The sequence below is a fragment of the Malassezia vespertilionis genome, chromosome 8 (genome assembly GCF_029542925.1).
Source record: "Malassezia vespertilionis chromosome 8, complete sequence".
In the NCBI taxonomy this organism is placed as follows: domain Eukaryota; kingdom Fungi; phylum Basidiomycota; class Malasseziomycetes; order Malasseziales; family Malasseziaceae; genus Malassezia; species Malassezia vespertilionis.
This window is the reverse complement of record NC_079254.1, coordinates 175,593-190,319: the sequence shown is the minus strand read 5'-3', so window position 1 is coordinate 190,319 and position 14,727 is coordinate 175,593. Positions and strand designations below refer to the sequence as shown.

General features: G+C 57.4%; 8 protein-coding genes across 8 annotated transcripts; 3 read left to right on the top strand and 5 right to left on the bottom strand.

The window, feature by feature from the left end:
* Positions 1 to 191: 191 nt before the first annotated feature.
* On the bottom strand, positions 192 to 1,642 carry MVES1_003621 (uncharacterized protein; the record flags this gene model as incomplete). Its single annotated transcript, XM_056208435.1, has 4 exons — positions 192 to 511; positions 631 to 1,264; positions 1,295 to 1,330; positions 1,361 to 1,642. 4 exons carry the CDS (start codon positions 1,640 to 1,642, stop codon positions 192 to 194), a joined length of 1,272 nt encoding a protein of 423 aa, XP_056064410.1.
* A 192-nt stretch (positions 1,643 to 1,834) lies between these two features.
* MVES1_003620 (uncharacterized protein) lies at positions 1,835 to 3,077 on the top strand (the record flags this gene model as incomplete). The annotated part of the gene is made up of 6 exons (XM_056208434.1): positions 1,835 to 1,879; positions 1,955 to 2,048; positions 2,079 to 2,093; positions 2,121 to 2,136; positions 2,185 to 2,196; positions 2,225 to 3,077. The coding sequence occupies 6 exons, from the start codon at positions 1,835 to 1,837 to the stop codon at positions 3,075 to 3,077; spliced, it is 1,035 nt and encodes a 344-aa protein (XP_056064409.1).
* A 47-nt stretch (positions 3,078 to 3,124) lies between these two features.
* Positions 3,125 to 5,810, top strand: MVES1_003619 (uncharacterized protein; the record flags this gene model as incomplete). Its single annotated transcript, XM_056208433.1, has 3 exons — positions 3,125 to 3,972; positions 4,070 to 4,336; positions 4,544 to 5,810. The coding sequence occupies 3 exons, from the start codon at positions 3,125 to 3,127 to the stop codon at positions 5,808 to 5,810; spliced, it is 2,382 nt and encodes a 793-aa protein (XP_056064408.1).
* An 80-nt stretch (positions 5,811 to 5,890) lies between these two features.
* On the top strand, positions 5,891 to 8,187 carry MVES1_003618 (uncharacterized protein; the record flags this gene model as incomplete). The annotated part of the gene is made up of 2 exons (XM_056208432.1): positions 5,891 to 8,114; positions 8,183 to 8,187. 2 exons carry the CDS (start codon positions 5,891 to 5,893, stop codon positions 8,185 to 8,187), a joined length of 2,229 nt encoding a protein of 742 aa, XP_056064407.1.
* Positions 8,188 to 8,226: 39 nt separating this feature from the next.
* MVES1_003617 (uncharacterized protein) lies at positions 8,227 to 9,678 on the bottom strand (the record flags this gene model as incomplete). Its single annotated transcript, XM_056208431.1, has 1 exon — positions 8,227 to 9,678. The coding sequence occupies one exon, from the start codon at positions 9,676 to 9,678 to the stop codon at positions 8,227 to 8,229; it is 1,452 nt and encodes a 483-aa protein (XP_056064406.1).
* Positions 9,679 to 9,762: 84 nt separating this feature from the next.
* Positions 9,763 to 10,926, bottom strand: ARC1 (G4 quadruplex nucleic acid binding protein; the record flags this gene model as incomplete). The annotated part of the gene is made up of 1 exon (XM_056208430.1): positions 9,763 to 10,926. One exon carries the CDS (start codon positions 10,924 to 10,926, stop codon positions 9,763 to 9,765), a length of 1,164 nt encoding a protein of 387 aa, XP_056064405.1.
* A 46-nt stretch (positions 10,927 to 10,972) lies between these two features.
* Positions 10,973 to 13,198, bottom strand: MVES1_003615 (uncharacterized protein; the record flags this gene model as incomplete). Its single annotated transcript, XM_056208429.1, has 1 exon — positions 10,973 to 13,198. One exon carries the CDS (start codon positions 13,196 to 13,198, stop codon positions 10,973 to 10,975), a length of 2,226 nt encoding a protein of 741 aa, XP_056064404.1.
* Positions 13,199 to 13,436: 238 nt separating this feature from the next.
* On the bottom strand, positions 13,437 to 14,702 carry GCV1 (aminomethyltransferase; the record flags this gene model as incomplete). Its single annotated transcript, XM_056208428.1, has 1 exon — positions 13,437 to 14,702. One exon carries the CDS (start codon positions 14,700 to 14,702, stop codon positions 13,437 to 13,439), a length of 1,266 nt encoding a protein of 421 aa, XP_056064403.1.
* Between the last annotated feature and the right edge of the window lie 25 nt (positions 14,703 to 14,727).

The following is a 14,727-nucleotide window of genomic DNA, read 5'->3' as shown; positions in this document are numbered from 1 at the left end:
CTGTGGCCAGCGCACATCAAAACAAAACCTGTGATATGCAATGCAACCTGCTGCTGAACTTGGTTGTGACTATACTATAAACGTAGAAACATTGTCCGACACACAAGGGTGTACTGTCGTGCAAGTTTGGCGTAAGTCAGACATGCAAAGAAGTGTGCATTAGCCCGTGTCTTTATTACCTGCGTAGCAGATCAATTCTTAGTCGGAAGTGGCATGTCTTTCGAGTTGTCACGGCGCAGCTCGTCCAGCACAGCCGCTTTTCCAGCAGCAGTGAGCTTTGGCTTCCCGTTTTCGATACCGTCCTCAAAGTAGCGAGGCACAAAGTTGGTCCCTGCTTCTGCCCGTGCTTTCGCCTGGTCGCGCTGCTGCTGCTCCAAATCAATCTTCACATTCGTTGCACGCGAGTACTCTTTCTCGAGGATTGCCTTGGTTACGCCACTCCAAATTCGGCGACTTTCCAGCTCGTCCTGCTGCTCGAGTGGACGCACTTTTCGCTCGCACGGCTCCAAATCTGCCAAGTCAATCAGCGGATGTGTTGTCTGTGTGAGTCTTGCCTATCACGTACCTTTTCGTCTTTGTATCTCCACGTTAGTAAACCACGCCAGTTGCCTTGTATATAGACCAACACACGGTCAGAAGGCACTTTGCGAACGCTGGTATAAGACGCAGACGCATGGTCCGGTTCGTATGCGTAAACCACGCCTTCCACGGCGTACTTGGGCTTGGACAGCCACCCCTCCTCCACGTACTCCAGCAGCGCACGAAGGTACACGGGCTTGGCACCGTTGGCGCTCGGGGCCGGCGTACAGGTAATCGTCGCCGTGTCGGTGACCGCGGGCCAGAAACTGCCGCGGAAAAGACCAAAGATGGCGCCTGCGGGATGCGTTAGGTGGTATTCCTCGCCCACAGCGGACTTGGCTCGCACGCCATAGGTGAGCTTCACAAACACGCCCTGGTTTTTCTCGCCAGAGAAAATGCGCATTGCTGTGCCTGTAAACTTTGCGCTCAGCTGGTCCACACCGGTCATTTCCAAGCCCGCATCCGGACATGCATAGTAGTAGAACGAGACGGGGGGGTGGTGCGATACCTGCTCCGTCACGTACACAACACGCTTCTTGCATCCGTCATGATCCTGTGGCTGCTTCGTTACAAGCTCAAGATGGGTGGGTGGTTTTGTGTTTCCCACAGACTGGTGCGGCACAAACCCACCCGATGCGTCCGTTCGTAACGGCTCGACATCCCAGTGACAACGAAAATGCTCGCCCTGATGTTAGTGTGCAAAAAGCGCACGTACAAGAATGGAGTTGTATGGCTTGACCACTTTGCCATGCTGCGGTTAGTGCACGAGACCCAAACGTACAACAAATTTAAGCTCTTTCGTAACGGCATAGCGAACCATTGCAAGCATGCGGTCCATTGGGTCTTCGTAATCTCCAACAGTCACAAAAAAGTCCGCACGATCTTGGTAATTCCAGTATTCCAAATTCGGGATCGGCTCCATCATGTAAGCCGGCAGCGAAATACGCAGCGATGCTAAATCCTTTACGCCGACGGTTCGCTTCAGAATAGAAAGCAGAGTTTTTAGCTTGCTTGCATCTGTAGCGCTGGCTCCATCAGTAACAGAAGGATCGTGTTCTGCCATTACGTGCACAACAGAATATGGAGAAAGAACGGGCTAGGGGAAACGTTGAGTTCCGAGCATGCACCCGCATTACTAACACTGCATTGGCAAGCGCAGCCACGGGCCCTTTGCGCAAGCGAATCGGGCACAACACCCCGATTCTGCCCTACGCCGCTACTTCGATTGTTGCGCTACGCCGCGTGTCATCCGAAGATGACGTCGATGAGCCAGGACAAATGGATCGGGCTGATGCTCGCGGTGAGTTCCAGTGCGGCCATTGGCACGAGCTTCATTATTACAAAAAAAGTGTGTAAACGCTGGGGCTCACACTAGGGTTTAATGAGTGCCGCAGAAAATACGGCTGGGCTCGCGTCGGAGCGGCTGAGCTACCTGCAAAACCCAATTTGGTGGGCGGGTATGGCGACAAGTGCGTACATGTGCAGTATTCTAACATCAGTGGTTGTCGGCGAGGGTGCGTTGCGCGCATGACTTACAGCAGTGGCCAACTTTATTGCGTATACATTTGCACCGCCCATCCTGGTAACACCGCTCGGCGCATTAAGTGTCCTGATAGGGTATGTGGATGCAATTTTCTTATCCCAGTGCTGTTCTTGCATCGTTTATCCTTAACGAGCGCCTCGGTGTGATTGGAAAGGTTGGGTGCGCCTTGTGTCTTGTTGGTACGGTCGTGATTGTGGTCAACGCGCCCGAAGACCGCGACATTCAAACTGTGGACGAGATCCTAGCATACGCGATGCATTGGCCATTCCTTCTGTATTGCATTTTTGTCGCTGTCTTTAGCGTGTTTATGATATGGCACGTCGCGCCCTATCACGGGCGTCGATCCCCGCTTGTGTACCTCTCCATTTGCTCTTTGGTCGGATCCATCTCTGTGATGAGCGTCAAGGCATTTGGAGTGGCATTGAAGCTGACGTTCAACGGTAACAATCAGCTGACGCACGTCTCGACGTACTGCTTTGGGTTGGTGGTCGTGCTATGCATCCTTGTCCAGATGAACTACTTTAACAAGGCACTCGATCAATTCGAGACGAATGTGGTGAACCCCATCTACTACGTCATGTTCACAACGTCTACCATCTTTGCGAGTGTCCTTCTCTTCCAGGGATTTAACACGAGCGGCGCTGCCGCAGTCTCGCTCTTGGGGGGGTTTCTCACCACCTTTTTTGGCGTCTACCTTTTGAACTTGAACAAAACTGCCGATCCAGTCGCGCCACGGCATTCACGTATTGCATCGCAGGATGGGAGCAGGAGCTTTAGCGCAATGCGAACTCGCCCGAGTGAGGAGCACCTGCGCGACTCGTACGAATTGGAGCCACATCATGATATCGAGTCGCGCGTTGGCGGGGTAGATCCGTTTGTTCTTGGCCACGCCCAAGATGAGCTACCCAGCGTGCAGCCGTTCCAAAAATTTCACGACATACCCCGCGACAAATAGTGTTTGTTCGCTAGCGATTCATCACGTGGAGTTTGCATCGTTTCGCCATGTCGGCGCGTGGATTGCCGCTGCCGCCGGTGGTAGTGCCGCCATTTGAGTATTATGTAGTAGCGCCGTGCGTCGTACTTGCTCTCTTGTACAACTGCTTGCAGTTTGTCCCGAGCACATGGCTTCCCGCTGCGTGGTTTGGCTTTGTTGGATACCCTAGCGACATTTTCTTGTGGCTCGGCGAGCGGACCGCCGTATCCACGCGGATCTTGCGCGAGGCAATTGCGCCGCAAGGCACTCTTGGATCAATGCGTATAGTAACAGACTGGTATAAGCGGTTTGGCGAGGAAGGCATCGACAACTTTCTCTTGCGCTTGTCCAACGTCGAAGGGCGCAAAATGTACCTCGCCCTCGGCAGTATACCGATCCTGTCTTGCCTGTATTGCAGCACAGTCGAAGATTACAGAAACTATGCTATGCTCTCTTTACTTGGCGTGTATAGCGCACATGCTATGCTGCTGGGACTGCTGACAATTCCGCCACGCGGTGCATTCCCTGCACTTGTCAATTGGTACGTGACAGGGACGGCAACGGGTGCGCCGCGGCGCGCTGGCCTTGTATCGCTGTACACGCGTAAAGGCTCGCGTAAATTTGCTACTTGTGCACTACTTGCAGCGTTCGGAGCCGAATGTTTTGTTCTAACGCGCTCGCAGCAATTTGGCGGCCGGCACGGGCGGATGGAGCACTGGCACGCCAATATGCACTTAGTGCGCCACCTCTTTTTACTGATGCTCGTGCTGTGGGTCTACCTACGGCGTGGAATCCAAACACCGGCGTTGTCCGTGATCCAGTCTCTCCAATCGCTATCGGCTACAGAGGAGCATGTAAATGAAATCCTTGCGGCAAGGTCCGCCTAGTGTTTGTTTTATAAATACATTTTTTGTACCCATGCAGATTTTTGGACGCGAGTGCGACACCGTCGGCCGATTCATTCTACATCCTAGCCTGGACGCCCCGAAACCATACACGGCGCGGTTGTCCAATATGCTGCGGCACTCGTGCGAGCACGCCGCGTACGATACGTGCGAGGTCGTATCTGATGAATTAGAGGCTTCCTTGCTCTTTGGAGACAACCCTGGGACAGAATTAGACTGTCAAGGGGCGAAGAAAGCGCCTCAATTCTACATTGTGTACGTCTTGCTCCTTTTGGGGCTGGCAAGCGTAATCACAGTGGTGCTGGGCACAATCTACTTTCGGATCCCATCTACCTTGTATCTATATCTACTTGCAATGTGCTGCGTATTCCCCATTTTCTTTGCTGCAAATGTACGGCACATGACCCGAACGCGGCATTTTCCACACTCAAGGCTGGCCTCCGCGTGGATTATATTCACGGGAATCACGACTCTGTACAGTATAACATGCCTGCTACTCCCGCTTGTCGGACTATCCCATTATTCCGCACGCGGGCCGCCCAGGCCGCTCTTTCCAACAGCGCCTGGAATGTACAATGTACAAAACGAGACCATTTTTTGGGCATCCAACCTGCACAATTCCGAAGCGATTCTTCCGCATTACACAAATTCGCTGTTTCGCTTTATCAATATGATGGGCCCATCCAACGTGTACGTGTCCATTTACGAGAACAATTCCAAAGACCGTACGCAGGAAATGCTTCGCAGCTTGGAGTCAGCATTAACGCTCCGCGGAGTGCGTCACACAATTCGGACGGATATGCGCGCGGCATCGTTCTATGATATGTATCGCATCGAGCGTCTTTCCATCTTGCGCAATGAGGCGATTCGGCCATTGTACCACGATGCATCCGATGGCCTGCACGGCACGCCATTTTCTAAAGTCTTGTTTGTCAACGACATCATATTCGACGCAGAGACGGCGCTTGCATTGATAAATACTGCGGGTGGTTTGTATGATCAAGCGTGTGCTTTGGACTTTTACCCGGTTGGCTTCTACGATACGTGGGTATCGCGCGATATAACGCGCTCAAGGCCCCGCCCACTTTGGCCGTTTTTTAAGCGCCCTGAAGATCAGTACGCAATTGAGCACGGCGAGGCATTCGAAGTGAATAGCTGCTGGAACGGGATGACTGCGCTTGATTCGCGCTGGCTCCTCCAGCCTGTGAACGCGACGGTATCTCCCGTGGAAATGGCCTCTGAGAAGACCAGCACACATACAGGCAGCCAAGTGGTACCTGGTAAGGATCGATTCGTCGGCAGACATGCCAAATTATCCATGGACAAGAGAACCGCGGCTAACATACAGCTCGGCATGCACCGGTCCAAGCACACCCCCATTGTCGACCGGACTCCTTTGCATTCTTCTGCGCATCCTATCATTCACAATATCCCTGCAAATACTATGCGGAAGCATGAGGATATTACCGTACAATTACCCCTGAAATTCCGATTCAGCAAGACGTGCCATTCGTCAGAGTGCTTGCTGATCAGCTTGGATATGCACACAATGGCGTACCCAGATCCGCCGCGCATACTGATTAACCCGAGATTGGTCACGGCCTACGACTACCCCACCTACATTATGTACCATAACATTTTGTTCTGGCGAATCGTCCAGCCATGGCACCACATTTGGGAGCGCTGGATTGTGAATAAACTCTTCTACTTTTTCCCGGAAATCGGGCGCACCAATGATACGTGCCAGGATGCATTCAAAGACTTGTGGTCGCCCCGCCTTGCTACCCACAACACAGCATTTTTGCCATAGTTCCTGTAGCCATTTCACACCATTGTGCTGCAAGGCTTTCGCATCGTCACGTGCAACCGTGCGCCGTCGCTCTTCCCAGCATGGTGGACTCGGCGGTCCCTGGATTTGCGATGCCAGCTCCGCTGGCGCGTGGTCTTCCCCTGCTCGCGCCGGAGCAGCAGCCGGAATTTGATGTGGATGCGTTTTTGTGCTCGCGCGCGTACGGGCAAGATACGCAATCAATTCTAGGGGAATTGCGCGCCTATAGCAACACACTGCACGAACAGCTCGTCCACGTCATCAATGAAAAGTACCGCGAAATTGTGATGCTTGCTACCAAAATGCACAATGATGCCCATGTTATCCAGGAGCTGGGAGAAAACGCGGATCTGAGCAAAGCGTCTGCCGCGCTTGCCGCCCAGCGCCAGCGCCTCGTGGAGAAACACGGCGTGCTTTCTCAGGCCCAAAGTGCGAACCAAGCAGCGAGCGAGGAAAAGCGCCAATTGTTATTGCTCCTCGATATCGACTCGGCACTCGACCGTGTCCAGGACGCGATGAAGCCCTGTACAAAAAGCCTCGCGGCCGATGCACTAAGCGACGTACTCGACGCTTTCTCCGTTGCTGCTCTCGCCGACGCTCCAGAGATGACGGTAGGAAGCGTGCGTATGCAGGAAGAGCACCACACTCCGTCCCTTCCTATGCGCCTCGACCGTGCATTGCCTGCGTATACCAAACTGGAAGCGCTGGAAGCGCGTGTAGATACGACGCAGTATGGCGCATTCCTCGCGGCGCAAGCGCCTCGGAAAGAGCAGCTCCAAGCGCACCTTGTGCAACATGCCGAACAGCTGCTTCGTGCGCTTTTTGGCCCAGGCTCTGCACTGGTTCGCGCGCCGCGCGCCGAGTCATTGCCGTGGGGCGAAGCGACGCATGAGCAGCACATTGCATGGCTTCGCCTTGCGCTGCGCGTATTTACAGCGCTGCACGCAGACACCATTGCACTCGCCCTCTTTTCCGACTTGCTCATTCGCCCAATGTTGGAATCGCAGCCCCCAGTGCCTAACACATACCTCTCGCCCGCACTGTGCGACGATACCCAAGAGCAAGCCTTGCTCCATTCGCTTACAGGCCTTTCATTCCACGAGCACACCGATCTCGACGAGGCGGAAGCGTTGGTCCACACGTACAATGCTATCCTCACCCTCTCCCAGTCCCTCCGACCCATCTTTGCGTGTGCTGCCGAGGTTGGAACGGATGTGTTTGCACTGTTTTGGCAAGAATGCGCCGCAAAGCTCGTGCGCGAGCATGGAAATACCCTCTTTTTCGTGGGACGCCCCAATGCATTCCACCAAAACTACACCATCTCGCAAGCATTCCTGCACGCACTGCTTGCGCACGCGCCCAACGACCAAGCGCGCGCTGACTTTTATACCCACGAAGCCACGCGTGCGTTTGAGCGGCGCTGGCAGCTCAGTGCGTTTTTCCAATTGGCGTCGCGGACCATGGTGGCCGCGCTAGAAACGGGTTTGGCGCAGCCAGGCACGAGCGACGCATTCCAGCACGCTGCTTTTGCGCACCTCTTGCGCGCATTTGTGCTTCCCTGGCGTGCAACGCGGCATATCCGCGCGCTCAGTGCGCGGCAGTGGCGGCTTAGTTTGCACGTACTCAGTCGATACCAAACATGGCTCGCAACCTTGCTTTCTCCCGAGCCAGACGCGCCATCGCGCACCTCAACGCCCAGCCTGGACGATCCCGGCTTTGCGCCTGAGGAAGTTGAGCAGCTGCAATCACACGCGCTGCTCCTTGCCGATGCAATGCTCTTTGAGACACGCGTACGCCGCGTCTTTTCCGAGTGGATCGTGCCCAAGATTGCTGGCCCCGAGAGCGTTGCGCGCGCTTTGCAGGATGCGCTCGATGCCTCGCTCGGCCACGCCGAAGCACTGGCGCCGCGCGTTGGTAACGTCGTCGTGACCGCGCTGCAGCACCGCTGCGCCGCGCCACTCCGCCATGTTCGTGCAGCCAGCACGCAGTACCGCGCACTGGCCACGGATTCGCAGCAAGGCCACGTCCATCCAAGCGCCTATATTGCGCAAATCTTCACGCCGCTCTACCAGTTTCTCGGCCCGCACGACGGGGCGCTGCACCGCCGCATGGACGCTGCCGTGGTGCAACGCTGGGCAGAGGATGTGGTGCGCTGGACGCTGAGCAAGTATGCCGACGCTGTCGATACCATCTTGCGGAACCTCGAGTCGCTGCGGCGCCTCAAGCGTGGCGCGCAACTGGGCAAGGATGGTCAAGGCGCGGACAATGCCGTATTTGCGCAGCTACGTGTGGACATTGCAGCGCTTGAGCGCAGCATGGATGCGCTGCAAAAAGAAACACGGGTTGCGGTGGAGTATGACACGCCAGTATGGACACAGTTGCGCGCGCGAATTACCAGCTAAAGCTTTTCTATATTCTCGGTCTTGTCAAACGTGCGGCCGTGGACAAGGTCCAGGCCTTCGCCCGCGTAGGTAACCAATGGGCTCAGCTCCACCGCTGCGCCCTCGGCAAGGATCGCGCCGTTCTTTTCGAGCCAGCGCGCTTGCTGCGCAAGCAGGTCTCTGCGCGAGGTCTCCGAATTGTCCGATTTTGACCCACTCGCATTCTTGAGCGGGCTAAACTCTTCGCGGCGTGCCACTTCGTGGATTGCGAGTTTCGGGCAGAAAGGGAACACGTCAAAGATGAATAGCTCCATCTTGATCCCGTTTGGCGTGTCTGGCTTGACCCGCTCGCCAGTGCGGAGGTCTACAGTAGGTATTTTCTTGCGCGCGACGTGGTAAGCCATCTCGTGCTCGAAAGACGGCACCTGCTTGGCAAGAAACTCGGTGGTGTAAAAGTGGTTCGCAATGTTGGCATCGCGCAAGAGCAGCTGGCCATGGGCGTCTTTGGCCTCGCTCAACTCCGTAGGGATCTCAGAGTACTCCACAACGCTAAACTTGCCATTCTTGCGCGCCACTACGCCGACAGCCTCCCCAGGTTCCGTTTTCTGCACGACCTTAACGCCCGTCGGCACCTGTTTTTCGACACAGACGCCGATAAACACGGGGTCACCCACACGCACAAGACAGTTGTCCACTCCGTAGGCATGCAGGTACTTGATCCCGCGCTTCTCAAGATCGGAAATGACCGTGTCTTGCGTTCCTTTGCGCATCGGCGCGCGCAGCGCGGCGTACACACCGCCATTGCCGTCCGGCGCCGTGGCAATCTTGTGGGGCGCATCGAGCATAATCTTGCCCTCGTTCGAGATGCACGGGAGCGTACCCTGCTCAAAAAAGATCACATTTTCCTTCGCAAGGCCAAAGTAGCGGTGCTCGACAAAAAAGGCCTCGGTGGGCGCTCGGGTGGGGCCAGAGGTCATGACGTACCACGGAATCACCACCTTGTTTTTTCCGGCGTGCTCCGCCGCAAGCTGCTCCAGCTTGCGAATCCGCTCGGCCTGGAGCTGGAAGAGGCTCTTGTGGCTCGGGAGCTGGATGTCGAAGCAGCCTTTCGGGGCAGACGAGCCAAGCCTTGTGCCTTGGCCGCCGGCGAGGAGCAGCACGCCGACGCTCCCGGCACCGATCGCATCCAGTCCAATTTTGGTGTAGTGGTGTGCTGCATCCTCGTCATTGACCGTGGACACAACGATGTCCTCGGGCGGGGGCGCAACATCGACGCCCGAAGCGTTGCGTGCAGCTTCGTCGGCGTCGAGCGCCTGTTGTACGATGCGGTTTAAACGCACAGGGTCTACAATGCTCAGTTGCTCCACAAGTGCGTTCTTATCGTCGTCGGACAAGGTGTCCCAGAAGGCAAAGACTTGTTCCTGGCCCGCCTCGGCAAAGCGTGCGCGGAGTGCGGCGAGGTCGGTCATGGTTAGGGAAGTGCGGGCGCCAGGCACGTGCCAGTTACGACCAGCGTGTGTGGAGGCATGAAGGCTACCAGGCTACAAAAGCGCCTACGAGAGCGTTGCGCCGGCAAACTTTTTCGAAAAGCACGGGCCGCGCTCGGTGCAAAGAAGAAGCGGTGCTTTGTCGCCGTCAGGCGCGTCGGGAAGTGGGCCGTACCATGCGGCTTGCTTCGTATCCGTAGTCATATAGTCGGGCTGGATCGCCTCAAAGACCTTCTTTTTGGGGTTCATTTGCTCCAGCGGCTGCATGCCCTGGTAGCCGTCGACAAAAATCACGTCGCCAGGCACGCTGCCCTCTGGCGGAGACACGGGATCAATTCCGCCCTCCTTGCCGTCTTTGCTAGTCGCGCACAGGAGCATTCCGTAGCTCTTAATACCGCGCATCGCTACGGGCTTGAGGTTGCAGATACCCACGACCATGCGGTCGCGCATTTCGTCAATCGGCACAAAGTTGACCAAGCCAGAGAGGATCGTGCGTGGCCCCTCGGGCTCGCCAAAGTCGACCTTTTCGAGGTACAAGGCGTCCGCATCGGGATGCTTGCCAATGTCGACAATGCGGCCCACACGCATATCGACCATGCTGGGCTGCGGTCCCGCGTCCGGCACGGGCACTGCAGCACCTTTGCCGCCCTTGCCGCCCTTGTCTGCCTTGGCTTTCTTCTGCTTGCCCGCAGCAGCCTCCGGCTGCGTTTCGCTGGGCTGGCCTTCGCCTTTGCTCTTCTTCTCCTTGCCTGCACCGCGCGCAATCTTGGGAAACCCCTCAAACGCAGGCTCAAACGGGACCACAGGCGGATCAAGCTGTGCGCCTGCAGCAAGATGCGACATATGCGAAAAGTAGCGCGCAAGCGAAGGATGGGCGTGCTGCGCACCCGGTGGAAGCGTCGACACTACGTCGTACAACGATGCAAACAACGAGTAGTCCGCCGCAGTCACCCGGTTTCCGCTCAAAAATGTGCGCAGCGAAAGCTCTTTATCCAGCTTCTCCAGGCTGCCGTTCATCCCCTCGACCTCGTCGAGCCATCGGTCCGTCTCTTTGACATCGGCGTCGGTCGCGCCAAGCACCTCGTTCGGCTGCTGCGTCAGCGCGGCAAGATCATGAGCATAAACACGCAGAGGCTGATTTGTCGCAGCAAGCGCCTTGAGCGCCGCCTTGTCCGAGACCAGCTGCGCATACACTTCAGCAAGCAGCTGCCGCGAACGTTGCACCGACATGGACGTGGAAAAAATAGCGGCGCTTCGGCCGAAGTAAGACTACACACTACTCGAGCTCAAAGATGGCGTCGTCGGCATCGTCCGTGCGCGGGAGGATGGCGGGCGAGCTCGGCGTGTGGAATCGGTCGCGCCCATAGTTACCCGCACGGCGCGTGCCCTCCTCAGGGGCAAACCGCGCTCCGTACAGCGAAAAGCTACGGTCTCCAATCGCGCCGGGCGGGCTGAGCGTTGGCGAAATGACAGGCGCGAGAAATGGTGATGCGTGCACATTTTTCGGTGCGTTCACAGAGCCAGGCATGCCTTGCGCGCCGATCCTCCCGTTAGTGCTGTTGAACATGCGGCTATGCTTGTATGCGGGCGGCGAAATATCCTGGAGCGCGTCCAATTCAAAGCCACGCGACGGCAGGCTTTGGCTCGCATGGCCGAGCACAACGGGACGACTTGTCGTGTCGCGCGTATGCAAAGTGCGCCGCTCGCGCTCGGCATTGGTAAGCAGATCACTGAGACTCGACGGCAGGAAATCTTCCGCATGCTCGGCAAGTGGATCGTCCGTGCGCGGCACGGACCACAGCGACTCGGCCGGTGCGTTTGGCGCGTTTGGCGCCGCGGGCTCCTTGTTTGTGTTGAAAAACAGGCCGTGAGATCCAGGATAGCTGAATGGGCTCGTGCCGAACCCCAGCATGGCGGCGTCGTGCGATGCGCGCGCTGGATCGGCGTCCCAAGCCGACCTGGACCCGTTGTGGAGTTTTGCATTCCGTAAGGAGGACGAAAGTGAAGAAGTGGCATCGTCCTCCTTGGGCATGCGCGCGCCAGGCACAAACACCGCATCCGGCGCTGGGGGAAGTATCGGTGTGCCGTGCGTGCGCCCCCCCTTTTCGTCGGGCCGTTCGTCGGGCCGCGTATTTTGTTGCGACGCGCGCTTATTCTTGCGGTCCATGCTCATGGGCTGGCCCGGCATAATATGTGCAAGTGCACAGCGGTGGCCAAAACGGCAGCTCCCTTTTACATACCACTGGCACACTGCCTTTTGCTGTCCTTCGGCGGGAAAAGTGTGAGCAAAGGGGCAGGCATCCCCTGCGGAGCATCCATTATTTCGGAAAAACTTGCACGGGACTTGGCCGAGCGCTTCCTTTTTTTTTGTGCTGAGCTTGGCATTGGCAAGCGCGCTGCCGGCGTCTTGTGCCGTATCGTTGCAATGCTCGTCGCGCCGCCGCGCCGAGTCAGACTCTTTGGCGCGTGCGCGTCGCTTTCGTGTGGATTCAGGCTTGACCAAGAGCTGGTCAAGCACGACAAACAGCAATGGGAGCGTACGTGGCACTTTGCCGGGGCCAAGCACGGCAATCGGCGCCATTTCTAGCTCCGCATTGCTGGGTCGCACCGCTGTGCGCAGCAGTTGGTGCGCAAAAATGGGCGCTGCTGGGGCACCCGCACTGTGTAATGGCATACGCTGCTTGTCGCGCGCCTCGTCCATCAGCAGCGATGTGCCGGAATTAAAAAGAGACTCAAGAGGCGCAAGGGACGCCAGGGGCGTGCGCCGCAGACCGAGCACACGGAGCGCAGGAAGCGCGGGCGAAACGCTCGCATCGCGCTCCGGGAGCGCAAACACGGCGTCGCTCAGCTCATTGCCCTCCAGATCTAGTTCTTCAAGCGCGGTAAGCGGGAAAAAAAGGTGCAAGGGCAGCGATCCTTTTATCGCGTTATCGCTCAAATCCAAGCGGCGCAGGTGCGTCGGCAGTGCCAGTGCCAGTGCGCGCGGGCCAGTCAATGCGTCCAGCGTGAGTCGGTTATGGCTTAGATCAAGCGTGCGAAGTGCGGGCATCGGTGCGCCGTCCATCGTCCACAACGACGCAATTTTATTATGACTTACATCAAGGGAGGCAAGGTGCTCGAGCGATAGCAGGCATGCGGGGAACGCGGTCAGTTGATTGCGCGCAATGTTCAGCGCGGTCAATTGCTGCAAATTTGACATGCTATCCGGCAGCGTGTAAAGCAAATTATGCTGCAGCTCGAGCCATGTAAGCCCGGCAAACTCGCCCACGCTCTCGTCGACCTCGTCAAGCTCGTTTGCCCCGAGCTGCAGGACGGTGAGATCGCACCGGTTGTACCACGGGCCTTGCTCCTCGTCGCCTTCTGTGTACCAGTCCGGTACTTGGTCCTCCAACAAATCAAAAAGCTCTTCGGGCCACGCGTTGAGCGAGGGAAATCGCGACGCAAGGTTCGCACGGCCCGTCACACAGGCTGTGCGCACAATTTCGTGGATTGATTTCTGCATAAGGATGGGGTCACGCAATGGGCCATCCTGCGTGCATGCCAGTTCTGCCCGTTTCTCGGGCGATCGGCTCGCCGCACGGTCCCTGGCAATCGCAGCCCTCACCGCTTGCGACATCCACGCCCGGTCGTGCTGCGTGCCACAAAGGCCGTACGGGTCGGCCCTCTGTCGACGGCTATGTTTACTAATATGCGCGCTCGTGCCTCCACGTTACCACGTGTGCAGCCTTGGTGCTAGGACGCTACGGACCGCGGTAGAACTTGTTCGGGACGAACGGCATGCGCGTCACGACCGCGTCGCGCGGCTTGCCGCGGATTTCCACCTTGACGGGCGTGTCCTTTTTATGGTATCCGTTTTTCACATAGCCCATAGCTATGTTTTTGCCCAGCGTCGGGGAGGGAATGCCCGAAGTCACCTTGCCGACCTCGGTGGTGCCGTCTTCGGCAAAGATTTTGGCACCTTCGCGCGCGATACCGCCGGTGACGGTAAATCCAACGCGGCGGCGTTGAGGTCCTTCCTTGAGCTCCTTGAGCACACGCTCCGCGCCCAGAAAGTCGGCGTCCGCGCGCCGGTCCTTGCCGACGGTCCATGCGAGCCCACCCTCGATGGGGCTCACACTCTCGTCAAGGTCGTGGCCATAGAGGCACATGCCAGCCTCGAGGCGCAGACTATCACGCGCAGCAAGACCTGCGAGCTGGACCTCGTCATTCTCGATGAGCGCAGTAGCAACGTCATCCACGTAGCCCGGCGGAACAGAGATCTCAAAGCCATCCTCGCCGGTGTAGCCTGCGCGAGCAACATGGCACAAGACCGTCTCGTTCGTTTTGCTGTTCACCGCGACGGGCACCCATGCACTCCTGCCAAATGTCAGCTTCGCGAGATCAAAGCTGTGCGGGAGCACACTGGCGAGCACCGAGGCCGACGTGGGACCTTGCAGTGCAATCAGTCCTTGCTCCTCCATCACATTGTGCCTGAACGTGGCTTCGGGGTGCGCCTGCTCCCACGCCGCTTTTTGCTCCGCAAAGTGCTGCAAGTCCTCGTCGCGCCGACCGGCGTTAGTCACAACGTAGAACTTGTTTTCGGTGTGCTTCGTGATGATCAGATCGTCCAGTATCCCACCGCTTGGGGACATGAGTACAGAGAGGGTGGAGCTAAAGGGCTCCAGGCTTTGGAGCGACGCCGGCGTGAGGTGCTGCAGGAAGCGCAGCGCGCCGGGCCCTTCAAACATGTGCTGCACCATGTGGCCCACATCAAACAGACCCGTGTGCGAGCGCACATGGTGGTGCGACGCAATCTGGCCCACATCGCTGTAGGACAAGGGCATCGAGTAACCGCCAAACGGCACAAGCTTGGCGCCGTGCCGACGGTGGAATGCATGCAGCCCCGTCTTATTCAATTCAGCGGCACACGCGCGCGCAGAAGAGAAGAAACGCAACGGGGAAGACCCGCACGCACGCTGTACTGCCCCCGATCCGGCAAGCCTCGGTGAAAACACCGCACGCAACATGGTCTCGCTGGCGGAAACGGGCTCG